This window comes from Scyliorhinus torazame, chromosome 7 (assembly GCF_047496885.1).
Source record: "Scyliorhinus torazame isolate Kashiwa2021f chromosome 7, sScyTor2.1, whole genome shotgun sequence".
In the NCBI taxonomy this organism is placed as follows: domain Eukaryota; kingdom Metazoa; phylum Chordata; class Chondrichthyes; order Carcharhiniformes; family Scyliorhinidae; genus Scyliorhinus; species Scyliorhinus torazame.
This window is the reverse complement of record NC_092713.1, coordinates 111,296,128-111,323,459: the sequence shown is the minus strand read 5'-3', so window position 1 is coordinate 111,323,459 and position 27,332 is coordinate 111,296,128. Positions and strand designations below refer to the sequence as shown.

General features: G+C 44.5%; 1 protein-coding gene across 3 annotated transcripts in view; it reads left to right on the top strand.

The window, feature by feature from the left end:
- The window catches only part of swt1 (SWT1 RNA endoribonuclease homolog), a 276,175-nt gene extending 263,988 nt beyond the window's left edge, over positions 1–12,187 (top strand). For all 3 annotated transcript variants that reach the window (XM_072511255.1, XM_072511258.1, XM_072511257.1), the window contains one exon: positions 10,833–12,187. In XM_072511255.1, the coding sequence (XP_072367356.1) occupies positions 10,833–10,938 (106 nt within the window). In that variant the 3' untranslated portion in view covers positions 10,939–12,187. The remainder of the gene's footprint in view (positions 1–10,832) is intronic.
- Positions 12,188–27,332: the final 15,145 nt, after the last annotated feature.

The following is a 27,332-nucleotide window of genomic DNA, read 5'->3' as shown; positions in this document are numbered from 1 at the left end:
CAGTTTGGGTTCTGCCAGGGCTGCTCAGCTCCTGACCTCATTGTTTAGTCCAAACATGGGCAAAAGAACTGAACTCAAGAAGTGAGGTGAGAGTGACTGCCATTTCAAGGCAGCATTTGATCAAGTGTTGCATCAAGGAGTCCTAACGAAAGTCCATGTAGATCAGTGGGAAAACTCTTCATTTGTTAGAATCATGCCTAGTACAAAGGAAGATAGTTGTGGTACTTGGAGGTCAATAATCTCAGTCCCAGGACATCGCTGCAGGAGGTCCTTAGGGTAGTGCCCTAGGTCCAACCATCTTCTTCAGCTACTTCATCAAAGACCTTCCCTCCATCATAAAGTTAGAAGTGGGGATGTTTGCTGATGTTCAGCACCATTCAGGACTCCTCAGATACTGAAGCAATCTGCGTTCATGTGCAGCAAGACCTAGATAATGTTCAGGCTTGGGATGATAAGTGGCAAGTAGCATTTGTGCCAGGCACAGACCATCACCAACAAGAGAGAATCTAACTATTGTCCCTTGACATTTAATGGGATTACCATCACTGAATCCCCACTATCAACATCCTGGGAGGTTACCTTTGACCAGAAACTGAACAGGACCAACCAAGTAAATACTATGGCTGAAAGAGCATATTAGGGGGTGGGAATTCTGTGAAGACTAACTTTTCTCCTGACTTCACAAAGCCTGTCTGAGACACAAGTCAGAAGTATAATATAATACTCTCCACTTGCCTGAATGAGTGTATTTCCAACAACACTGAAGAAGCTTGACACCATTAAGGACAAACTGGTAATCTGGAACGGCTGGGATTTTAACCCGATAAAATTGGGCACTCTAAGTTAAGAATTGGATATTTTAAACCAAACTGTAGTCAACTCCAGGCAGGCTAATGGGATTTCAAACTTGACCAAACTCAAATACACTAAGCACAGACAAGCTGCCAGGGCATGTCTGGGCCTGTCTTGTCAATCACCCACCAGAGATTATCTACTCCATTCATATGCATTGATTTGTTTTTGGTTGCCCAGATCGAGCTAGACTTTCTGGCACCCAGAGTTCCCGCCATAACCTTGTAAGGCAGCAGGTTACGTGCGAACAACACCACTGGAGCTGGACACCTAGGGGGGGGGGTTCCTACGGTCTAATGTCCCGTTGAGCGACCATTGCCAAGCCCATTGGGTATTGTGACCCCCCTCCTGAGACCGCATTAGCCAAGGACCAGAGAAGTTTTTGGAAAGGTGTGAAGCGGAGAGGGATAAAGGTAGACCCCCAGGACACACCCTCGCGAAGATTCAGCGTGGAGGTGACTGTGAAGATTTGGAAGAGTGACCAGGGATGGAAGGAAACAGCCAGCAAGACCCACCTTCGCAACGAAGACCCTGAGGGATGTGGGGCTCAGAGAATCCATCTGAGTCCATTGGCATGGGTAATATTGGGACCTCTTTGTGAATATTATTGGGATAATTTAAGGGTTTTTGTTAGTGTTAAATACATTTGTTTGAATTTTGAACATGTGTTGTCCTTTGTTTGCCTTGTCAATAAAATCTTCTGTAAAACTTTTGATTAATTAAGTGGTCGAAATGTCTGAAGTTTTGCAGACAACAAAAGCAACCACTTGTTTGGCACCCCATCGACAACCTGAAGCATTCACTGACTCACAATAGCAGCAGTGTGTATCATCTACCAGATGCACTGCAGCAACTCACCAAGGCTCCTTTGACAGTACCCTCCAAACCTGCAGCCATTACTGGGCAAGGGCAGTAGATGCATGGGAATACCACCATCTGCAAGTTCTCCTCCAAATCTTACACTATCCTGGCTTAGCACTATATCACTGTGTGCTCCTTCACTGGCACTGGGTCAAAATCCTGGAACTTCTTCTAATGGCATTATGGGTTTTCTGACAACAGATGGAGTGCAGCGATTCAAGAAGGCATCACCCCACCACCTTCACAAGGGAAATTAGGGATGAACAATAAATACACGTTGAGCCAGTGACACCCACATCCCATGAACAAATTAAAAGGAATCCCATTATCCTGGAAAATACATGTTTCCCTCTTCTCACATGCAGTGCCTCTGTAACAACCTCGGTGCATTTGTTTTTGATTTGATTTATTATTGTCACATGGATTAGTATACAGTGAAAAGTATTGTTTCTTGCATGCTGTACAAACAATGCATACCGGACACAAGGAAGGAAGGAGAGACTGCAGAAAATAATGTTACAGTTATAGCAAGGTGTAGAGAAAAGATCAACTTAATACGAGGTAGGTCCATTCAAAAGTCTGGGAAGAAGTCTGGCAGTAGGGAAGAAGCTGTTCTTGAGTCGGTTGGTACGTGACCTCAAACTTTGGTATCTTTTTCCTGACGGAAGAAGGTGGAAGACAGTATGTCCGGGGTGCGTGGGGTCCTTAATTATGCTGGCTGCCTTTCCGAGGCAGTGGGAATTGTAGACGGAGTCGATGGATGCGAGGCTGGTTTCCGTGATGGATTGGGCTACATTCACAACCTTTTGTAATTTCCTGCAATCTTGGGCAGAGCAGGATCCATACCAGGCTGCGATACAACCGGAAAAAATGCTTTCTATGGTGCATCTGTAGTTGTTGGTGAGAGTCGTAGGTGACAAGCCGAATTTCCTTAGTCTTCTGAGAAAGTAGAGTCGTTGGTGGACTTTCTTAACTATAGTGTCGGCATGGGTGGACCAGGGCAGGTTGTTGGTGATCTGGACACCTAAGAACTTGGAAGCTCTCGACCCTTTCTACTTCATTCCCATTGATGTAGACAGGGGCATGTTCTCCACTACACTTCCTGAAGTCAATGACAATCTCCTTTGTTTTGTTGACATTGAGGGAGAGATTATTGTCGTCGCACCAGTTCACCAGATTCTCTATCTCATTCCTGTACTCTCTCGTCATTGTTTGAAATCCGACCCACTACTGTGGCATCATCAGCAAATTTGAAAATAGAGTTGGAGGGGAATTTGGCCACACAGTCACAGGTGTACAAGGAGTATAGTAGGGGACTGCGGACACAGCCTTGTGGGGCACCGGTGGTGACGATGATCGTGGAGGAGGTGTTGTTGCCTATCCTTGCTGATTGTGGCCTGTGGGTTAGAAAGTTCAGGATCCAGTCGCAGAGAGAGGAGCCGAGGCCAAGGCCACGGAGTTTGGAGATGAGTTTCGTAGGAATGATGGTGTTGAAGGCTGAGCTGTAGTCGATAAATAGGAGTCTGATGTAGGTGACTTTGTTATCTAGGTGTTCCAGGGTAGAGTGCAGGGCAATGGAGATGGCGTCTGCTGTAGACCTGTTGCAGCGGTAAGCGAACTGTAGTGGATCAAGGCAATCCGGGAGGCTGGAGTTGATTCGTGCCATGACTAATCTTTCGAAGCACTTCATGATGATGGATGTCTACTGGACGATAGTCATTAAGGCACGCTGCTTGGTTTTTTTTTTGGTACAGGGATGATGGTCGTCTTCTTGAAGCAGATAGGGACCTCAGATTGTAAATAGAGGTTGAAGATGTCTGCGAATACTCCCGCCAGCTGATCTGCGCAAGATCCGAGTGCCCGTCCGGGTACCCCATCCGGGCCAGTGGCTTTCCGAGGGTTGACCTTTGAGAAGGCTGCTCTGACGTCTGCAATGGTGCAGATACAAGTTCATCCAAGGCTTCTGGGGTAGGGGGTTTGCTCTTGCTGACCTCTTGTTCAAAGCGTGCATAGAATGCGTTGAGCTCATCAGGGAGGGGTGCATTGGAGCCAGTGATTTTACATGCCTTCATCTTGTAGCCTGTTATGTCTTGCAGACCTCACCATAGTCGGCGGGGGTCCGTGTGGCTAGCCTGGGACTCGAGCTTGGTCCGGTACGGTCTTTTGGCATCTTTGATGGATCTCCTTAGATCATATCTTGCTTTCTTGTATAGGTCAGGGTCGCCTGACTTGAACGCCTCAGACCTAGACAGTGGATATCCCTGTTCATCCAGGGTTTCCGGTTGGGAAACACGCGCATTTGTTTCTTTGGCACACAAGTCTTCTACACACTTACTAATGAAGTCAGTTACTGTAGTGGCATACTCGTTCAGGCTGGTCGCAGAGTTTTTAAATACTGACCAGTCCACTGACTCTAAGCCGTAGGAGCTCATCCGATTCCTCAGAACAACAATGCACGACTTTCTTTGACGGATTCTCCCGCTTCAGTTTTTGCTTATCAGCCGGGAGCAGGAGTACAGCCTAGTGGTCAGATTTGCCAAAGTGTGGGCGGGCGATCGATCGGTAGGCATGTTTGATATTTGTGTAGCAGTGGTCCAGGATGTTTGGGCCTCTGGTGGAACAGGTGACATGTTGGTGGTAATTTGGGAGTACGCTCTTGAACTTGGCCTGATTGAAGTCCCCAGCTACAATGAACAAGACCTCGGGATGTTTCGTTTCAAGGCTATTTGTGGTGGTGAATATTTTGTCCAGTGCGATTTTCACGTTCGCATGGGGTGGGCTGTAAACTGCCGTCAGGATAACGGAGCTGAACTCCCATAGAAGGTAGTAGGGGCGGCATTTTAGCGTCAGGTATTCTAGGTCTGCAGAGCAAAAATTCGCCAGTGTTGCTACATCTAGCACCAGGAGGTGTTGATTAGGAGGCAGACCCCACCTCCCTGTCTTGCCTGAGGCTGCCGTACGGTCCATTCGGTGGATTGAGAAGCCCTCTGGTTGTAGGGCACAGTCCGGTGAAGCAGGAGTGAGCCATGTCTCCGTGAAACAGAGCACACAGCAGTCCCTTAGTTCTCTTTGAAAAGTGAGTCTGGCTTTAAGTTCGTCCAGTTTGTTTTCTAGAGCTTGGACATTAGCTAGAAATAAGCTAGGCAGAGGGGCTTTGGGGCCACGTTGTTTCACTCTGGCCTGCAGGCCTGCACGTTTTCCACGCTTCCTGGAGTGACGGCTTCCTTTTGAGCCAAAGAGACGGTGAGAGTATGCGGTGTTAAGGGTATAGTTGTGGCCAATGAGGTTCTTCCCTCTGGTCGGTGTGTGGATCGAGGATTTGTTCCCTTGCTTGTGGTGCCTGCCTCGTAAGATGGGTCTGCGTGGTCGAGCGTTTTGGGTCACTGTCGAGCTGCAGTTTGTCTTCACAGGTCGGTGGATGTCCAGACCACGCTCCAGCGTGGATGGGGTGAAGGCCAGTAAGTGTATGATTTCTCTGGGGTTGCGGTTGAGACGATGGCCGGGTCCGTGTGTTGGGGTTCGCAGGGTCCTTTTCAGTTCGCGGTCTTCCTTCAGAGGTCGGAGGAGCTCTAGACCGGCAAGTAAATTTAAAAGAGCAATATTAGTAATTGTTAGGCTTTGGGAGTTGATTTATTAGGACTTTGGGGCGACTGTAGAGGGGGGGGGGGAATGGAAGGAGTGCTTGGGGCCTGCAGGAGGTCGCAGCTCTCCAGGTCAGAGGGGCTGGGGGGGGAGGGGGGAGGGTTCCCGCTGTTCGGATGCTGGTCTGGTCGTTGGAATCCAGCAGAGTGAAGGTCTTGGCTTCTGCGTTGTTTTCCAGGTCTCTGTGAGCCTGTAGAGTGAAGGCCCTGGCTTGTATATATAATAATCTTTGTTGTGAAAAGTAGGCTAACATTAACACTGCAATTAAGTTACTTTGGAAAAAGGGCAGCACGGTGGTGCAGTGGGTTAGCCCTGGTTCAATCCCGGCTCTGGGTCACTGTTCGTGTGGAGTTTGCACATTCTCCCCGTGTCTGCGTGGGTTTCGCTCCCACAACCAACCAAAGATCATAGAATTTACAGTGCAGAAGGAGGCCATTCGGCCCATCGAGTCTGCACCGCCTCTTAGAAAGAGCACCCCCACCCAAGGTCCACACATCCACCCTAACCCAGTAACTCCACCCAACACTAAGGGCAAATTTGGACACCAAGGGCAATTTATCATGGCCAATCCACCTAACCTGCACATCTTTGGATTGTGGGAGGAAACCGGAGCACCCGGAGGAAACCCACGCACACACGGGGAGGATGTGCAGACTCCACACAGTGACCCAAGCCGGAATCGAACCTGGGACCCTGGAGCTGTGAAGCAATTGTGCTATGCACAATGCTGCCAGGTGGACCTGTGCAGGCCAGGTGGATTGGCCGCGCTAAATTGCCCCTTAATTGGAAAAAATGAATTGGATACTCTAAATTTATTTTTTTTTAAAGAAAGAAAAAAAAATTACTGCGGAAAGGCCCCTAGTCGCCACATTCTGGCGCCTGGCAATAGGTGAACTGCAAGATCTTACTGATGTCATCTGTTCTTGTCTGGTAGCATCCACTGGCATAGAACAACTGGCCTTGCCCTGCTTTAAGGCCTCAAGCCGGTGTGAAGGAGGTGGCACACCTCCACGATAATCTCATTGATAAAGCATAGCTTCCTCAGTCACTGCTCCAGTCTCATCAAGTAGGAGTGGCATTCGCAGAATATCTTTTATGGATACCTTCTATCAAGAGCCCCCCCCCCCTCCTTCTCCCTCCTCACAGAATTTCCGTTCTCTGCCTGTTCCTCCCCATGTCATGGTCACAAAGTTCTCTTTCTTGAACCAATTTGGCATTGAACAGCTTTTTTCCACCCTGATTGACCATTCGGAGTGAATAATCAAGGGCTGATGAGACTCCCTTAGTTTGAACAAGCTTTACTGCACGCAAGTGACCGATTGGAGTCGCTTTTCCAAACTGTTATCAGCTCACAAACTCTGAAGGGGAAGGTGACTTTGAATGTGTTTTTCTAAGAACAAGACAATATATGTAAATAAAATCTTTCATTTCTAAGCTGCCTACATCAATTGTGCTGCTGCTTTTAGTTTGGTATCATCTACAAATTAGATCCAATATATATTGGATACAGGGGAGATGTGGTGCACTGGTATTGTCACGAGACTAGGAATCCAGAGACCCAGAGTACTGCTCTGGGGTCCCAGGTTCAAATTCCACCACTGCAGAAGGTGAACAATCTGGAATTGAAAGTCCAATGCTGACCATAAAACCATTGTTGATTGTAGTAAAACCCATCTGGTTCACGAATGTCCTTTAGGTAAGGAAATCTGACCTTGCCTGGTCTGGCCTACCTGTGACCCCGGACCCATAGAAATGTAGTTGACCCTTAACTGCCCCTCAAGAACAATTAGGGATGGACAATAAATGCAGGTACAGCCTGCAACACCCATGTCCAATGAACAAATAAACATTGATAATTTGAACTCAAAAGCATAATGTATGCATGATCATATGAATTAGGAGCAGGGGTATACCATTCAACCCCTTCAAGCCTGCTCTGTCAATGTAAATTGTCATGATGTGGAGATGCCGGTGTTGGACTGGCGTGACCTCTTCATTCACCTGAGGAAGGAGCAGCGCTCCGAAAGCTAGTGACATCGAAACAAACCTGTTGGACTTTAACCTGGTGTTGTAAGACTTCGTAATGTAAATTGTGGACTCGACCTGGCGCTTTCTCTAACCTATAATTATTCCTCTAACATATTTGTGTCTTTCTCTACACCTCAGCCAATTCTTTATTCAGACTCAATTATTTGTTATACATCCCTTAAATAATGGGTGGGATTCTACACTCCCACGCCGTCGAGGTTCACAACGGCGCAAAAAGGCCCCTATCCTGACCGATTCGGGGCCGCGTCATCTACACGTGCCAGGCCTTGTCGCCGCGTAAAGGTGGTGCCGCATAACTGGCGTCACCCGCGCATGTGCGGGTTGGCCGGTGCCTAACCGCGCATGCGTGGTTGCCATCCTCTCCGAGTCCGCCCCGCAAGAAGGTGGCAGACTGATCTTGCGGGGCTGCGGAAGAAAGGAGGTCCTCCTTCAGAGAGGACGGCCCGACGATCGGTGGGCACCGATCGCGGGCCACCCCACATTTGAGGTACCCCCTGGTGCAGGATCCCCCCTCTCTCCCCCCCCCCCCCCCCCCCCCGGGCCGCAGGCCGCCGCCCCAGCGTTCCCACGGTGTTCCCGACGGCAGCGACTAGGTGTGGACGGCGCCGGGGGGAACCCGCCGTTTTGGCCTGGCCGCTCGGCCCATCCGGGCCTGAGAATAGCAGGGATGCCGGAGAATCGCCATTTTGGGTGTCTCGGGCGATTCTGCGGCCCGCGGAACTCGATGGGGCCGTTCCCGCCGCTTGGGAGAGTCGCGGGAGGGCGTCGGACCGGCGTCGCGGGAAATTTTGGCGGCCCAGGCGATTCTCCCAACCGGCGCGGGAGTGGAGAATCGTGCCCAATAGTCGGGAAATCTAGGTACAATGCATCAAAGGCCTTATACGATCTCATTTGAAAAGGGATTGTTCAGGCGAAAACGTCTTTCTGAATCCACCTTAAAGTGATGAACTTCAGTGAGCCAATTGTGTGTTCTCCTTTGTTTCCCTCATCCTTTACTTTCTAGTTTGCCCACCGTGTCTGTGGCGACTCTTCGATTGAGCACTCTACCCATGTGTATGCTTCCCTAACCCCATGACCTAACATGCACATCCCTGGACACGAAAGGGCAATTTAGCATGGCCAATCCACTTAACCTGCACAGCTTTGGTGGGAGGAAACCGGAGCACCCGGAGGAAACCCACACAGCCACGGAGTATGTACAAATTCCATACAGACAGTTACCCAAGACTGGAATTGAACTCTGGTCCTTGGCACTGAGAGGCAGTAGTGCTAATCACTGTGCCACCATGCCGGACCTAAGCAGCTTTCCCCTTATTTTGAAATTGTCTCTCCTGGTTCCAGACTTCCCAACCAGGGGAAACATCTTGGGCGTCATTCTCCGACCCCCCGCCGGGTCGGAGAATGGCCGTAGGCCGCCGTGAATCCCGCCCCCGCCCCCGCCGAAGTCTCCGGTACCGGAGATTGGGCGGGGGCTGGAATCGGGCCACGCCGGTTGGCGGGACCCCCCGTTCAATTCTCCGGCCCGGAAATTGCCTGTCCCGCCGGCGTAAATCAAACCTGGTATTTACCAGCGGGACCAGGCGGCGTGGGCGGGCTCCGGGGTCCTGGGGGGGGGGGGTGGGGCGATCTGACCCCGGGGGGTGCCCCCACGATGGCCTGGCCCGCGATCGGGGTCCACCGATCCGCGGGCGGGCCTGTGCCGTGGGGGCACTCTTTCCCTTCCGCCACGGCCTCCACCATGGCGGAGGCGGAAGAGACTCTCCCCACTGCGCATGCGCGGGAAACTGACAGCTGACGCTCCCGCGCATGCGCCGGGAAACTGTCAGCGGCCGCTGACGCTCCCGCGCATGCGCCGCATTTCCGCGCCAGCTGGCGGGGCAACAAACGCCATTTCCGCCAGCTGGCGGGGCGGAAATCCCTCCGGATTCGGGGCTAGGCCGCCAAAGATGCGGAGCATTCCGCACCTTTGGGCCGGCGCGATGCCCGTCTGATTGGCACCCTGTTTGGCGCCAGTCGGCGGACATCGCGCCGTTGGGGGAGAATTTCGCCCCTTATCTGCATCTGCCCTGTCTATTCCTTTACACATTTTGTAGTTTTCAATGAGATCACCTGTCATTCTTTGAAACTCTTAGAGAATACATACTCAAGAATGCATCGTGCAGTTCACCATTTACAAACACACCAAGGAGGTTACAGAGACACCATGTGAGAAGGTGGGAAACATGGAGTTGTCACGATAGCGGGACATCTTTTTTTTAGTTTCCCCAATCTGTCTTCGTTGGACAATCCCAACATCCTAGGAACAAGTCTCATGAACCTTAGTTGCATTCCCTCTATGGCAATAATATCCTTCCTAAAGGGGATCAAAACTGCACCCAGTACTCCAGGTGAGGTCTAACCACGGTTCTACGCAATTGAAGCAAGACTTCGCTACTCCTGTACTCAAATCCTCTTGCAATAAAGGTTAACATACTTTTGCAAACATTGAAAACTGAAAACGTAGAGTCGGTCTCGCATATATTTTATTTTGGTAATGAGTTGATGCCAGTTTCTGTTGTATTTATTTGCACAATAATATAATACAAAGCACACATTGATGTTTTCTTAATTTAAAAAAAGAAAACCATAGAAATATCCATATAAATGGAGGTAGTTTAACCCATTGTTTATGTGGATTGTTAGCTCCCACATTGGGAAGATCAGATATACTTGTGGCTCTAATATATATTACGATCGATTCTGGTTGTCTTAAATATTTTTGACGTGGAGATGCCAGCGTTGGACTGGGGTGAGAATAGTAAGAAGTCTTACAACACCAGGTTAAAGTCCAACAGGTTTGTTTCAAATCACTAGCTTTCGGAGCACTGCTCCTTCCTCAGGTGAATGTTTTTGAATTTAGTCTATGCATTCACGTGTAGCGACCTGGAGGTTATAACTCAGGTGACTGTAAAACTAATATGTTATGAAGTCATTTTTTTCAGATGCATAAAATAAAATAAAGATCCTGTTGATAGTACAGCAGAAAGATTTCAAACATTATTTTAGGACCTCTTAGCAGTTTGGCTTAGGATAGACTGTGAAGTCTTTGAATTAGTTTAATCCAAAGAAAATAATGTGTTGGGTATTAGGATAGATATTGTAAATAACTAAGAATTTTGTTGAATTGGGTGAAATTATGGGCGGGATTCTCCGGCCGTGCCCATCCAGCGACCGGAGAATCCCGCCCGAGGTCAGTGGACACATTGTCTGTGTCTCGCCCGTCGCAATCTTGTGGCGGGTGGGGCGGAAGAATCCAGCCCTATATAACCATTGCTGTTGAAACAAGGCTTATAAAATGTAATTTTCACCACATATATGTCAGTAGGATATTACGAGCTTCTGGTAAGTTGTATTCTCTTTTAAAGGTGAATTGTTTCCTTCTTTTGCAGGAAGAAGCTGATGGTCGGTTACAGCCAGTTGGCTGAGTTAACCTACAGATTGGAGCAATGCAATGCAGCGGTGTGTCTCGAGGCCAGAAACAGAGGCTTAGTTTAACATTGCTTAACGATCGTACACCAATATTCCTCCGCAAACTGGATTTAGTTTATTGTGTTTTACTAATGTTTATCTCTTGTTGTGAGAATGATCAAATTCTCTGTATCAGAGGTATAAGTGTAAAAGGTTTTGTTTAAGGTGCTATTTAAATAAAGAAAGCAAAGTATATACTGTCTAAATACCATGCAAGAGATTTATTCCAGGTACAACAAATCTAATGTTCGCTCTTAAATCCTGTAAGGATTGTAAAACTGTAATGTTTTGAGCATTCATTCTGAACCGATTTAAGACCTGAAACCATTTACGACACTACTAGTCCTCCTCATTTCCAGTTGTACTTAAAGAAATATGAGCATGTTGAATCACGAACAGGATTTCCAGGGAATTTGTGTGTATAGTTTTCCAGCTATAGTTTTTTTTCCAGCAGTATTGAGGCTATTCATAAATGCAAGTTCTGTAATTTTTTTCACTTATCATCCTGCATTCTAAATTTTGCCAATCGTAGCTACCTTACCTGTGTTAAATTTAGGGAAAATAATTGATTTTGTTTCTGTCTTCGCCACAAACAAATTTGACTATAGTTGAGAATCTATAGAAACACTTGTTCTGTAAAATGCCTTGGTCGATAGATTTAAACTACTGCCCTTTCACTTCTGTTAAGTGTTGATGTGCAGGAATGACTGACAGATGAATGCCATTTCACAATATTCTTGTGAGCAAAATGAAATTGGTAAATTTCAATTAAATTGCCTAGTGCTTCGTATAAAATAATTAATCAGCACCGATTGGCATCAAATCTTCAGTCCTGTTCAGAGTGATGGCTTCTGTTTAAGAGACATTGGCGATGCATTTCTGAGTTTGGGGTTTACAAACATTGTTTATGTATGTGAAGAACAGCTGTTTTTAATTACTCTGCATTATGATAGCCATTTGAAGTGGCTGCATGATGAAAAATGCTTCAATTCCACCCCCCCCCCCCCCCCCCCCGCCCACTTGCCCTACCCCCAAATTACTTTCCTTTTTAAAATTAAGCATGTGACTATTCTTTTTGGTGTGTTCCCTTCCCCATTCCTACAGCCATTTGTTAGCTTTGTGTGGATTCCAGAATGTTGAGCATCAAAAGTTTATTTTAGAACAAAGCAACTCATAAATGTTTTCATGGGGTTTTCTTACTTATTCATCACAGATGTATATTTACAAGACCGTTCTTTTGTACAGATATAGGTTATAAAATTTGTTGAAATTGTGATCAAGACTTCTCAGTCTCTGCTAACTTTAGTGTCGATCGACGCTCTGATTTTAGAAACCAGTCACAGAAGGCAGTCAGCATCCACGGTATAAATTAACTGCAGGTTATTGCAACATTACTATCATGGATATTCAGATTGTAGCAGGACAAAGCATAGATACTGCAGAGATTAAAGTGGGTCCAGGGTCCACAATCATTAAAGGCCTTCATGAAGCGAGATTCCATGCCATTATCTCTTTTCTGTCTGCGTTGTCCAGATTGTGTCAAAATTCTAAAAATATCAAATCAAAAATTGTCGAGTATCTCTCATTTATCACATTTTGAGCCTCTAATAATACAGGAGATACGTTGCTAACGGTCCAGTAGGTAAAGTGCCACTAAAAAAACTATCAGCAAACGCTTTTCAATTTATAAACAGAAACTGCTGGAAACACTCAGCAGGCCAGGCAGCAACTGCAGATAGAACAGAGAAGTTAATAGACTGGATTTTACACTCTCCCACTGGTGGATTTAGAGGGGAGCTTGCAAAATCCAGGAGTGACCTGCCCACCTGTCGCCTATGTGACCACCATAGGCTTGTCTGAAATTTTAAAGGAGGTGGTGGAGACATTAGGTGAACTACCTGCCCTAGGGTCCTCGGTGTCGTGCGGCAGCAGTGCTAACCCACTGCATCACCGTGCCGCCCTCCCCCAACATTCTTGTAAAACCCCTCCATATTCTCTCCGGAGTAATTGTCTTTCCTGTAAATGGTGATCAGAACTGTATGCCAAATTCCAGCTGTGGTCTAACCAATGTTTTATACAGTTCCAGTACTACAACCCTGTTTTTGTATTCAATACCTCACCCAATAATGGAAAGCATTCCAAATGCTTTCTTTACCACCTTATCCACCTGTCCTACCATCTTCTGGAACATGTGTACATGCACTCTAGGTTCTGTCACATCCTCTACCCCTATAATAAAAATAATCTTTATTGTCACAAGTAGGCTTAACACTGCAATTAAGTTATTGTGAAAATCCCCTAGTCACCACATTCCGTTGCCTGTCTATATCCCAACATTTACTGTATTCCCTAGCTTTGTTTGCATTTCCCAAATGCATTACCTCAAACTTCTCCAGATTGAATTCCATTTGCCACTTTTCCACCCCCTGATAGAATTCTGGAGACAACAGCTATCCTCTTTACTAACGCTATGTCAATTTTTACGTCATCTGCAGATTTCTCTATCATGCCTCCCTCAGGACTTCCACCTGAGATAGGAGAGAACGTCTTGCCTTAAAAGCAATTAACACTGTTTCCAGCGTTAAATTGCTGAGGGCAGCCATTGGTATTTAAGTATGGGATTGTTTGCCAGAACTGGTAACTGCTATTAAAGAGCAATTTTAAAAAGGACAACGAGGGGGAGGAAACACACCCATGAAGTGCTTAAGTGGAGATAAGATGACAATTATATTACATGATGATGATGAGAGAAATGTCTCAATAGCTCTAAGAGGTGAGGTATACGCAAGTAGAGGAGAGCATTAGAACTGGCAGAACAAGCTTTAACAATTTAGCAGCTTTGTAGAAAAAGTATGGAGGATTGTCACTCAAACTGCTCCATCTCTATCCTCCCCACCACCACCCCAATATCTCAAATATCAACATCACCAAGCCATACTGTCTGTAGCATTTCCAGAGAAAATAAGAACTATGTTTTTTTTAAAGCCAGTTGCATAGTGCCTTGTAAAAAGATGGTGTGTTGTATAAGATCGTGGTGAGCTTCACTGGAATATTCTAAAACACGACATAGACTGGAACAGAGAATTCAAATGACAAGAAATAGGGACCTCAGGGTCTCACTTCGGGGTAAAACAATCATTAAATCTGCAATAATCTTCCCGAAGTGGATTACACCATAAGCAGCACTACATACATTGCTGTTTAGGGTCTTAGACAATGATATGGAAGGTGAATGGGTAAATATATCATCTCTATTTTGTTGGGGGTGGGGGGGGGGGGGGGGGGGGGGCGTGTATGGAGAAAGCATGTAGTAGAGATGAACGAAGAATAACCCAGGGTGTCACTGAGGGACAGAAAGAGGAGGGAAAATGGGTTCCATAGTAGGAACATAGTGAAAGTGGCAGAAGGCTATGTATTGAGTGCAGAGGCTGATGGGATGGAAGGTGGAGGTAACATCTTGTTTTCGATAAGTCTGTCCCTGGAATTACTTGTTTTGAAAAAGTACTGTTTTCTGAAAGAATCACATGAATGTGACATGGCTATTCTGGGGCGGCACAGTGGTTAGCACTGCTGGCTCACAGCTTCAGGGATGCGGGTTCAATTCCAGCCTTGGGTAACTGTCTGTGTAGAGTTTGCACTTTCTCCTCATGTCTGCGTGGATTTCCTCCGGTTTTCTTCCACAATCCAAAGATGTGCAGGTTAGGTGGATTGGCCATTCCAAATTGGCCCTTGGTGTCTAAAAGATTAGGTGGGGTTACTGGGTTACGGGGATAGGTTGCCGCATGGGCTTAGGTAGGGTGCTCTTTCCAGGGGTCGGTGCAGACTCGATGGGCTGGATGGCCTCCTTCTGCACTGTAAATTCAATGATTTTGTTAAGCCTTCATTCCACCCCAAGTGAAAATGATGGTAATTTTTGTCATTGCTTCTTGGTTGAAAGAATTGAGGGATTTATTCAGACCTGGCCTTATGGGCATTGTGAGAAGGGGCTGACAATTTCAAAAATATCTTAATGGGACAATGTTTCAATCAATATGGGCTTTTGTTTGTTGTGGAGAATGGTCTTTGAAAGGAAGAACCTGCTAATGACTAGTCCATCTATGCAGTAAAGGAAAAATATTAATTTTTAAAAAGTCATAATATAAACCATATAATCTTAAATAACATTAAAATGCAATAAGAATAATTATAACATCAATGTGCTTCAATCTTAGACCGCTTGTAATTTCAGCAGTCCGTCGCTTCTTAAAATACTCATGGATTTGGTATGGACCAGGTGGAGGAAGAAAACCCCTCCATGTTTATCCCCAACCCTAACAGGCCACTCTTCAATTCACCAGTGTGAATCTTTCTATTTCCCATGCATGTGGAAGGTAACTTGGACATTCTGAATTCTCCCTCCATGGACCCGAACAGGCGCCGGAATATGGTGACTAAGGGCTTTTCACAGTAACCTTCATTGCAGTGTTAATGTAAGCCTACTTGTGACAATAAAGAATATTATTATCTGAATCGGAGTTTTGTGCTGTGGACTTCTTGACCTAATAATTGAGGTGAATATGAAGAGGTTCCAAGAAGTCTAAATGATGTGCCCCCTCCTGCCTCATCAACCTAATCCAGAATGGGCCACCTGGTGCTTTGGAGTTGGATTACATAGAAGATAGGAGGAGGCCTTTTGGTCCTTCGAGCCTGCTGCGCCATTTATCACGATCATGGCTGATCATCCAACTCAATAGCCTAATCCTGCTTTCTCACCATAGCCTTTGATCCCATTCTCCCCAAGTGCTATATCTAGCCGCCTCTTGAATATATTCAATGTTTCAGCATCAACTACTTCCTGTGGTAATGAATTCCACAGGCTCACCATTCTTTAGGTGAAGAAATGTCTCATCTCTGTCCGAAATGGTTTACCCTGAATCCTCAGACTGTGACTCCTGGCTCTGGACACACCCATCATTAGGAACATCTTCCCTGCACCTACCCTGTCTAGTCCTGTTAGAATTTTATAAGTCTCTATGAGATCCCCCCTCATTCTTCTGAACTCCAGCAAGAACAATCCTAACCTAGTCAATCTCTCCTCATATGACTATCCCTGGAATCAGTCTGGTAAACCTTTGCTGCACTTCCTTGAGAGCAAGAACATCCTTCCTCAGAAAAGGAGACCAAAACTGCACACTCTTCTACGTGTGGCCTCACCAAGGCCCTGTATCATTGCAGCAACACATCCCTGCTTGTTCTCGAAAGCTCTCACAATGAAGGCCAACATACCATTCGCCTTCTTCACTGCCTGCTGCACCTGCATGCTTATCTTCAGCGACTGGTGCACAAGGACACCCAGGTCCCGCTGCACTCTCCCAATTTACAACCATTCAGATAGTTCCTGTTTTTGCTTCCAAAGTGAATAACCTCCCACTTATCCAAATTATACTGCATCTGCCATTGATTTGCCCACTCACCCAACCTGTCCAGATCATGCTGTAGGATCCCTGCATCCTTGTCACAGTTCACCCTCCCACCCAACTTGGTATCATCTGCAAACTTTGGGATGTTACATTTTGTTCCCTCATCCAAATCATTAATATATATTGTGAATAGCTGGGGTCCCAGCACCAATCCCTGTGGCACCCCACTAGTTACTGCCTGCCAATTTGAAAAGGACTCATTAATTCCTACTCTTTGTTTCCTCTCTGCCAACCAGTTTTCTATCCACATCAATACACTTCCCCCAATCCCATGTGCTTTAATTTTGCACAGTAATCTCTTATGCAGGACTTTGTCAAACACCTTCTGAAAGTCCAAATATACCACATTGACTGGCTCCCCCTTGTCAACTGTACTGGTTACATCTTCAAAGAATTCAAACAGATTTATCAAGCATGATTCCCCTTCATAAATCCATGCTGTTTTTTGTCCTCTTTTGTGAAGACAGAACCAAAGGAATGTTGGGCTGGATTCTCCCAAAATGGGACTATGTCCCCACGCCGGCGTAAAAACGCGATTTCGACATGGGGCTGCAGAGAATCCAGCCCATTGACTCTTCAGTAGATTAATCATTTTAAACCATTAAATCATTGAAGAAACTACAAATAAGGACTCAAGAGTCTGCATTTTGATGCTCATTATTTCTGATTTTTCTTAATTTCTAAGAACTGAAGCTTGTTACAGGCATTCAAACTAACTGCCTTTATTTTTTAAAACATGTGTTTTATACTTAAATATTGCTGAGAAAAATATGTCTTGCGCTCATCAGGACAGTTCGCAAGAATATCATTTAAGTAAAGAGAAAAACAATTTATGCTGCATGAGAAGAAATTGCTGATTGCCTCTTGTCATGGAGATGCTCAAGGCAACAGTTAACTGCCAAGTTTTAGTTCAAATTCAAACCAGGTAGGTGGACTCTGATTGGAAAGGACATTGCTATGAAGAATGAACCAGGGAATTGCTGTCCCCAAAACCTTCGTTGAGAAAGGCAGAATGCATGGACATGCTCCTGTCTGCAAAGGATACGGCAGTGTGTGAATCAATGTAGTTTCTAGCATGTGTAAATGAGCCACTTGGAGTCAGAATGCTAATCTTAAATTGGTTTTGTGTAATTCAACACACAATCAGGCTTATTTAAGAAGTGTTGTCCAATCACTGAATCACATTTAATTTTGGACCTTTTTTGGAGTTTTGTGAGCACAGGTTGTTTGAGTACGGTCTATACTTTACAATGAGTAATGTGCTATATGAATTTCAGTGTTGGTGTGATGCCAGATGTGTAGGCCATTTATCCCAACAATAGGTGGATTGTATCAAACAGCATATCCCTTCAGGCTACATGTATTCACACACAAGGTCCTGTCCTTTGCAAGCAGAAAGATGTCTATCCATTGTGCCCTTTTCAACTAAATAAAAGCTTGGGGGGGAACAGTCATTCCTTGGCTCGTACCCCATATCAATGTCTTGACCAGAGTTGGCCTGTGTGGTCTGAATTTGTAAAACAAAAGCTTGGCAATTAACTGTTCCATAGTACATTCTCCTTGGCAACGCATCTACCAATTAGCACTCTTATCTTGCAGTAAAAATTGATGTTCCCATTACTATTTTTGCGAACTGTCCTGATGAGTGCAAGACAAAAAGCTTCAAATTGAATTCCGAACATAAAATTGAGCAGTTAATTAACAAAAATTCAAAGATTGTTTTGGAACACAATAGCCCTTTGTGGATGGATTGCCGTATGTTGACCCATCACATTGATAGGTTACCCATTATGTATGTAGGATTGAAATGAAAGGCCATCAGGCTAACAGCATGTGCCCTTTAATGCAAGGATGCAGGCCTTGCACAGGAGCTTTAAGCTGCACAACCATACAAATAAAGCCTATGGAACCATAGGGCCATTTATATAACTTAACTTTATGTGGATGATTAAAGGGAGGAAGGAAGAGAATAAATGATGAGCATTGTTGTGGTACATTTAGTTGAACTCGTTGATGTTGGTAAATGATCCTGTCATGATCTTGTATGGAAAGGGATAGGTATATACCGCAGGGCAAGAGTTATATCTGGGGGAAAGGCAATTATGATGCAATGAGGCAAGACTTAGGTTGCATCGGATGGAGAGGAAAATTGCAGGGGATGGGCACAATGGAAATGTGGAGCTTGTTCAAGGAACAGCTACTGCGTGTCCTTGATAAGTATGTACCTGTCAGGCAGGGAGGAAGTGGTCGAGTGAGGGAACCGTGGTTTACTAAAGCAGTCGAAACACTTGTCAAGAGGAAGAAGGAGGCCTATGTAAAGATGAGACATGAAGGTTCAGTTAGGGCACTCGAGAGTTACAGGTTAACTAGGAAGGACCTAAAGAGAGAGCTAAGAAGAGCCAGGACGGGACATGAGAAGTCTTTGACAGGTAGGATCAAGATTAACCCTAAAGCTTTCTATAGATATGTCAGGAATAAACAAATGACTAGGGTAAGAGTAGGGCCAGTCAAGGACAATAGTGGGAAGTTATGCTTGGAGTCCGAGGAGATAGGAGAGGAGCTAAATGAATATTTTTTGTCAGTATTCACACAGGAAAAAGACAATGTTGTCGAGGAGAATACTGCGATTCAGACTACTAGACTAGAAGGGCTTGAGGTTCATAAGGATGAGGTGTTTGCAATTCTGGAAAAAGTGTGAAAATAGATAAGTCCCCTGGACCGGATGGGATTTATCCTAATATTCTCTGGGAAGCTAGGGAGGAGATTGCTGAGCCTTTGGCTTTGATCTTTAAGTCATCTTTGTCTACAGGAATAGTGCCAGAAGACTGTAGGATTGCAAATGTTGTCCCCTTGTTCAAGAAGGGATGTAGAGACAACCCCAGTAACTATAGACCAGTGAGCCTTACTTCTGTTGTGGGCAAAATCTTGGAAAGGTTTATAAGAGATAGGATGTATAATCATCTGGAAAGGAATAATTTGATTAGCGATAGTCAACACAGTTTTGTGAAAGGTAGGTCGTGCCTCACAAACCTTATTGAGTTCTTTGAGAAGGTGACCAAACAGGTGGATGAGGGTAAAGCAGTTGATGTGGTGTATATGGATTTCAGTAAAGCGTTTGATAAGGTTCCCCACGGTAGGCTACTGCAGAAAATACGGAGGCATGGGATTCAGGGTGATTTAGCAGTTTGGATCAGAAGTTCGCTAGCTGGAAGAAGACAAAGGGTGGTGGTTGATGGGAAATGTTCAGACTGGAGTCCAGTTACTAGTGGTGTACCACGAGGATCTGTTTTGGGGCCACTGCTGTTTGTCATTTTTATAAATGACCTGGAGGAGGGCGTAGCAGGATGGGCGAGTAAATTTGCAGATGACACTAAAGTCGGCGGAGTTGTGGACAGTGCGGACGGATGTTACAAGTTACAGAGGGACATAGATAAGCTGCAGCGCTGGGCAGAGAGGTCTAATGGAGTTAATGCAGAAAAGTGTGAGGTGATTCATTTTGGAAGGAATAACAGGAAGACAGAGTACTGGACTAATGGTAAGATTCTTGGCAGTGTAGATGGGCAGAGAGATCTCTGTGTCCATGTACATAGATCCCTAAAAGTTGCCACCCAGGTTGAGAGGGTTGTTAAGAAGGCGTACGGTGTGTTAGCTTTTATTGGTAGAGGGATTGAGTTTCGGAGCCATGAGGTCATGTTGCAGCTGTACAAAATTCTGGTGCAGCCGCATTTGGAGTATTGCGTGCAATTCTGGTCGCCACATTATAGGAAGGATGTGGAAGCATTGGAAAGGGTGCAGAGATTTACCAGAATGTTGCCTGGTATGGCGGGAAGATCTTATGAGGAAAGGCTGAGGGACTCAAGGCTGTTTTTGTTAGAGAGAAGGTTAAGAGGTGACTTAATTGAGACATACAAGATGATCAGAGGATTGGATAGGGTGGACGGTGAGAGCCTTCTTCCTCAGATGGTGATGTCTAGCACGAGGGGACATAGCTTTAAATTGAGGGGAGATAGATATAGGACAGATGTCAGAGGTAGGTTCTTTACTCAGATAGTAGTATGGGCGTGGAATGCCCTGCCTGCAATAGTAGTGGACTCGCCAACACTAAGGGCATTCAAATGGTAATTGGATAGACATATGGATGATAAGGGAATAGTGTAGATGGGCTTTAGAGTGGTTTCACAGGTCGGCGCAACATCGAGGGCCGAAGGACCTGTACTGCGCTGTAATGTTCTATGCTTCATGCTTCGTTTTGAGCAGTTTAATATTAGTTGCACAAATCTCAGGAAATCTGCAATTTAAAAACAGGTGAATTCCAAATTCATCCAGGTTTTCATCCCTATAGGTGCTATACTTACATTGATATTTGATATTTTTCAAATGGTACTTCTTTAAAATAAATTCAAGCTTAATAAAAAGGTATTAGTGCTAGTGAATTCCAAAGGGAGCATGGAGGATCAGCTTGAGGTATACCAAGATTAGTTACAGCAAGTTTAGACGCAACATAAAACTTCCTTTGCTCTGATTAACCTTGGGCACCAACCTCAGAAAAGCATGCTGCACACCAGTGTGACTAATTTTCTCATATTGCCACATCACCCCATCCAATGTTTCTGTGCCTGACACCATCAATTTAGATCTGAATTGAGACTTGTGTGACTTGTAACAAAACCATGTACAGGATCTATTTGTATGGCAGCTGTACCCACCTAAAAGACTACTGTACCTGTCCTCAGTCATCAACTTGGCTTAAGTTCTCAAATACCAACTATGGTATATATAATAAAGCACATAACCCACAGAATCTGATGCACTCTCAGTCCACATAGGTGCAAATAACTCTAGCTTTTACTCCCAGCAGCAGTAAAATCAATTTAACATTACAATTAGAAAAACTATGAAATAGCTAGAATTTTGTGTGCAGTGTTCTTAGTAAAGGTAATTTTCTAAATTAAATTGCTACAATCATATTTTACCCCTTAGAATTTTCTGATGAGACACTAAAATACAAGCAGAAAGTGCTGGATGTCTGATAGATTATTTTGATGCACTATTCATGAATTGCTTTTGTATCGATTGATATTGTGCAGCATTAGTGCAACTGATTTACTGAAAACATTTTTTGACAAGATCCATTGTTTTTAACATTATGTAAAAATGAAAAAGTATAAAACAATGGCTTGTCATTTTGAATAATCTTTCTCAATAATTGCCTAATGGCACATTCTGATTGTCATTTAAAATTTTTTTTTAGAGTACTCAATTATTTTTTTCACCAATTAAGGGGCAATTTAGCGTGGCCAATCCTCTTAACTTGCACATCTTTGGGTTGTGGGGTTGAAACTTACGCAGACATGGGGAGAATGGGCAAACTCCACACGAACACGGTTTTAAATATACAAACTATAGTATCCATCAGACAAGTACCCATTATATTAATGTAATTGGTTCAAGTTTCCCACAAAAAAAAGATTAATTCCCTGTAGAATGGAGAAAAATCAAAAAACTTTTTCGCCCTTCAACTCCTGAGCATGTTTCTCTGAAATGTATTTCCAAGTCCTCAACTATGAGAAATGGAGATTCACTAGGTCAATGAGGGGAAAAAACTTAAACCACCTCCGACTACAGCAGATGTTGCTACTCTGGTTCACAGCCCTGAGACCGGAGTTTGAAGCAGGTCATTCCATGCACCCACCCCCAAAAGAAATCTCAAATACCACAACATTATCTCTTAAACAGATTGGTTTTGCTTTTAGATAATTTTGAGATTTATTTGTATACAACATGTCTTTTAAATTTCCTGACAAGTAATAGTATGATCTTGTGTAATAGATTTATTTTGTCAAATAAATAAACTAATCCTTCATGTAGATTTCCCCTGGCACTGATTGTGGATTACAGCTGACGTGGGTGAGATTATGTTGATTTATCAGGGGATTAGGTTCCTGTAAAACAGTTTCAGAGATTATTTAAAGGGGTAAACGAGGCATGTTTGGCATTGGCAGTAACAGGTACTGATGGGTGCAGGGATCAGAATAGTTTAAGACAAAAAAGAAGTCTTTGGGACAAGAAATCATGTCACATACGGCCAAATTGACAAAATCATTGCAGCATGAGGGGCCGAAACATCAGAGGCACTTATGATCTGTAGTAAAATGCAAATGCTTTATGCCACTTAAAATGGATGAATTTAGACTTCAAGTGAGTAGAAACATTTCTTTCCCTTGTATTACCATCAAAACTGGACCAATACATTTGTATAAAATCACCAAAAGTAACCTCAGCTTTTCAACATTTCTGCTTTAGTGCAGTTAGCTAATGTCATACATGAATGTACTAACAAAAGAACATGAACTAGCTGGATTATGTATATCATGGGCAGGAAAGCTTCAGTAAGGGGACAAGGTGTCACCACCCATGAGCCAAGGTTGCTATTTGAAAATTCTGTTCATTACCTATGAAGACAAGGCATTCAGTTCCAATCATTCAAAGCAGTTAACAGGAGTTCAGGATAGATATCACTGTCCTTTGTTCTGGATTTTAAGTGTAATTTCCAACAATGAAACTAAGAAACTGGGTAGCATAGTGGTTAGCACTATGGCTTCACAGCGCCAGGGTCCCAGGTTCGATTCCCGGCTTGGGTCACTGTGCAGAGTCTGCACGTTCTTCCCGTGTCTGTGTGGGTTTCCTCCGGGTGCTCCGATTTCCTCCCACAAGTCCCAAAAGACGTGCTGTTAGGTAATTTGGACATTCTGAATTCTCCCTCTGTGTACCCAAACGGGCCATAATGTAGCGACTAGGGTCTTTTCACAGTAACTTACTTGTGACAATAAAGATCAATCAAATTCCAACCTATTTGATACAATGGAACAGAAATCAGACACACAAACACTTTGCAAGTTTATGACAGGCCAAATTAATTTCTGGATGGTGGATTTCTCTTTTTTCATTACTTCCCACCCACCTCCACAAGTTTATTTACTTAGCGGCCAAGATCCCAAAGGCTTTGCAACCCTCTTAGGATCTCTATCAACCATATCACTAGTCTCTCAGGATCCGTTTGCTCATCTCTGCTGACTGACGAATAGTGGGTAAAGACAAAAAAATCTTCAATTTGTGACAAGGAATCATGCGGGCATTTTAGATCTAACCTGCCAATTATGTCCATGGAGAAAACTCGAACCACAATCTTAACATGCTGAAATTGAGTTGCATTGTAGCTCTGCCTAGACAGTTGAATATACTGTAGTTCCAAAGACAGATGCTTTTTCACATCAATATTATAAACAGTTACTACATGTACACCGGCAGCACCCATCCCTTTCGAACTCTGTTTCAGTTACAGAAAGTGTTCACTTCCAATTGCCAACATTTGATAGTGATATTTACATATAAAAATGGTTAATTTCCAAATACTTGCCCATAGGGAGAAAAGGGTAGGATCCTTTCTATATATTTTAGAAATGTAACTTCTAGTTTTCTTCTCATCAAGAAATTATGCTTCAATTTAAAAGCAACATACAAAATTTTAATGTGAAGTATGTGTCACATTTCGACATTTTTAAAAAACTTTGTCCTACAGCATTAATGGTTTTGGGGTAAGAAACTACTTTTCTACTCAGATATGCGTTATAGTACTCAAATGTTCATTTTGTGGAATTTATTTTTCTAAGGAGTCAGAAAAAAATCTTGGGACCAAACCAGAATACCCTTTATACTTGGGTCAATCCTACCCATCTACCTGTTGTGTCACTCAATTATTCTTTCTCCAGGAATGCATCCAATTGTCTCAAAGCCATTTGTACTCCCTGGTTCAATTACTTTTTTTCTAATAACTTGTGTAACAACTTCCAACGCCCTGATAATATGAGGTATCTGAGGTGTAAACATCGACCTGACAAATAGTGGAAGATAAGGGCTTAATGAATGTGGATGGCAAAGTTTTGAACAAGTTGTAGTTTATGTAGGGTGGAGCTCCAAAAGCTGGCAAAAGAAAACAATGATTTTAGGTTAATGGCATGACAGATATTCAGTAGTGGAATACTTGAGTGCTGAATGGTTATGCTATTAATCTTCTGATATGTTGAACCTAGAAACTAAAATCACTCACGTGGCATCCCATACGCACCTGTATTAGTGTCCCCCATTTTTGTTTTCCTTTTGTTCATTTGTGTGCTATGCTCAACAACAAAATATGCAAGCATAGGGGCCATTTAGGCCATGACCACACCTACCCGAACTCTACCTTTCAGCTATCTCACATAACTGACAATATTGAAATTATGAATGCACAGGGAGTAGGCATTTGAAATAAATTCTGGTTGGCAAAAGCAGAAACCTTAATAGATCTTACGAAGTTCTGGTTGACGAGATTACAAGCTCGTACAAGAAAGTTAATACAGTTTGTCTCGATGGGCTGAACATCTGCCCAAAATTCTATTAATGTTACTAACGTGATGTTTTAAAACTATTGAATATAATCTGAATAGTTGATAATATGACCTGTTTTGAAGACCAAAAATGTCACAACTCAAATCATGTATTGCTAGAGATTTACTCTGTCAGATTTAAACTCTTCATTAAATAACTTACTTAAAATGACTGTCATACAATACAAACTGCACTTGTACTTAAATGGCAGTTTCAAAAAGTGTAATAGAAACATTAGGTAGGGTCTATAAAAAGCAGGCCATCTGGCCAATTATTTAACCGATTATTCTACTCTCGTTCATCAAGTGAGCATTAGTGTTGATGACTATTAAAAAGTGGCACTCGCTCCACAATAATCTATTCACCTATGCTCAATGTGTTCCACTCGGGCCATTCAGCTACAGACCTCATTACAGCATTGGGGCGGCAAGTGGCAAGCAGTGCTGCCTCAGCACGAGGGACCTGGGCTTGGTGACTGGAGTTTGCATGTTCTCCTCGTGTTTGGGTGGGTTTCCTCCGGCTGTTCCGGTTTCCTCCCATGGTCCAAAGATGTGCAGTTAGGTGTATTGGCTATGCTAAAAATTGCCCCTTAGTGTCCATGGTTGAGTGGGGTGCTCTTTCAGAGGATTGGTGTAGACTAGATGGGCCGAATGGTCTCCTTCTACACTGTAGGAACTCTAGATTGTTTTAAACAAGAGGTGAGAGCAAGTTTCCTTGCCATCAAAGCAGCATTTGACCAAATGCGACATCAAGGAGCTCTATTAAAATTTGAAGCCAGTGGGAATTAGAGTAAACGCTCCATTGGCTGAAGTCACTTGTAACAAATACACTTTGGAAGACTCTGGATATCACTGCAGGAGTTCCTCACGGTAGTTTCCTCGGCATATCCATCTTTAGCTTTGTTGTCAATGATCTTCCCTGTAAAAGTGAGCACTCCACCACAAGGTCAAAAATGGCAATGTAGCTGAGAGTTGCGCAGTGTTCAGTCCCATTTGCAATTCCTAAGAAACTGATGTAGCCTGTGCTAGCATGCAGCAAGACCTGGACAACACCCAGCCTGGGTTAAGTAACAAGTAACATCTGCAGCACAAGCGCCAAGAAATGGCCACCTGCCCATGAATTACCATTCGCTCAATTCACCAACAACAGCCTGAAGGATCACCATTGATTAGAAACTTAACTGGATCAGCCACAAATACTATGTCTACAAGATCAGGTCCGTGACTTGGAATATTGCAACAAGTAACTCACTCAATTTCCCAAAAGCTCATTCACCATCTCCAAAGAGCCGGATCTTATGCTTATACAACCTACAATAACTCTAAGGCCTGGAAAAAAAAATCAATAAACGGTTTCCATCTCCGGGCGTACCCTTCCACCGACCCCCTCAAGGCGAACTTAATTTTCTCCAGCCGAAGGAAATCCGCGATATCGCTCACCCACTCCCCCAGTTTTGGGGGCTCCGAGTCCTTCCACCCCAACAGGATCCGTCTCCGGGCTACCAGAGAAGCAAAGGCCAGAATGTCGGCCTCTCTCGCCTCCTGGACTCCCGGGTCGTCCAGCACACTGCCAACTCTGGATTCAGAACCACCTTCACCCTCAGTACCTCTGACATCAACTGCCAAAATCCCTCCAGCTTCAGGCAGGCCCAATATATGGTTCGCGTGCACCCCCGCCCACACATATCCTCCAAGAACCTACTCATTCTAGCCACCCTCATATGTGGACTATCTGAAATTGAATGCGACTCAATGTGGCGCACAGAGGATGCATTCACCCTCCTCAGAGCATCATCCCATAACCTAGACTCCAGCCCTCCCCCCACTTAACTACTCCTATCGGGGCACACTCCGAATTCATCAATTCTTTACATATTTTTAGCTTTCGGAGCACCGCTTCCTCAGGTGATTCACCGGAGGAAGGAGCAGTGCTCTGAAAGCTAGTGATTCGAAACAAACCTGGTGGACTTTAACCTGGTGTTGTAAGACTTCTTCCTGGGCTCACCCCAGTCCAAGCCTGCATCTCCATATCATTATGTATTTTTGACACCCTTCCCTCACCAACCTGTTTTCGACAGCACCTTATCCTGCATTCACACTGGTGGAGGACCTGGCTGGCGGGAACGGCAGAGGCGCCGTCAACAGCGCCCCCAAAATAGTACCCTTATATGAGGCTGCCTCCATTCGCTCCCATACAGACCTCTCCCCCACTATCCACTTCCTTACCATGGCTATATTTTTCACCCAGTAGTAATTCATTAAATTTGGCAAAGGCTAGCTGCCGTGCCCCGCCCTCCTCTCTCGCCGACAGTGCCTTCTTTACTCCAAGGGCCTTCCCGCCCACACAAATCCTACCATCAATATGTTAACATTCCTAAAAAGGCCTTGGAGATAAAAAGATTCTGGAATACAAACAAAAACCTCGACGGCACAGTCATCTTCACGACTGCACCTGCCCCGCCAATGACAACAGAAGCACATCCCATCTTTTAAACTCTCCCTTCATTTTCTCCACCAACCGAGCCAGATTCAACTT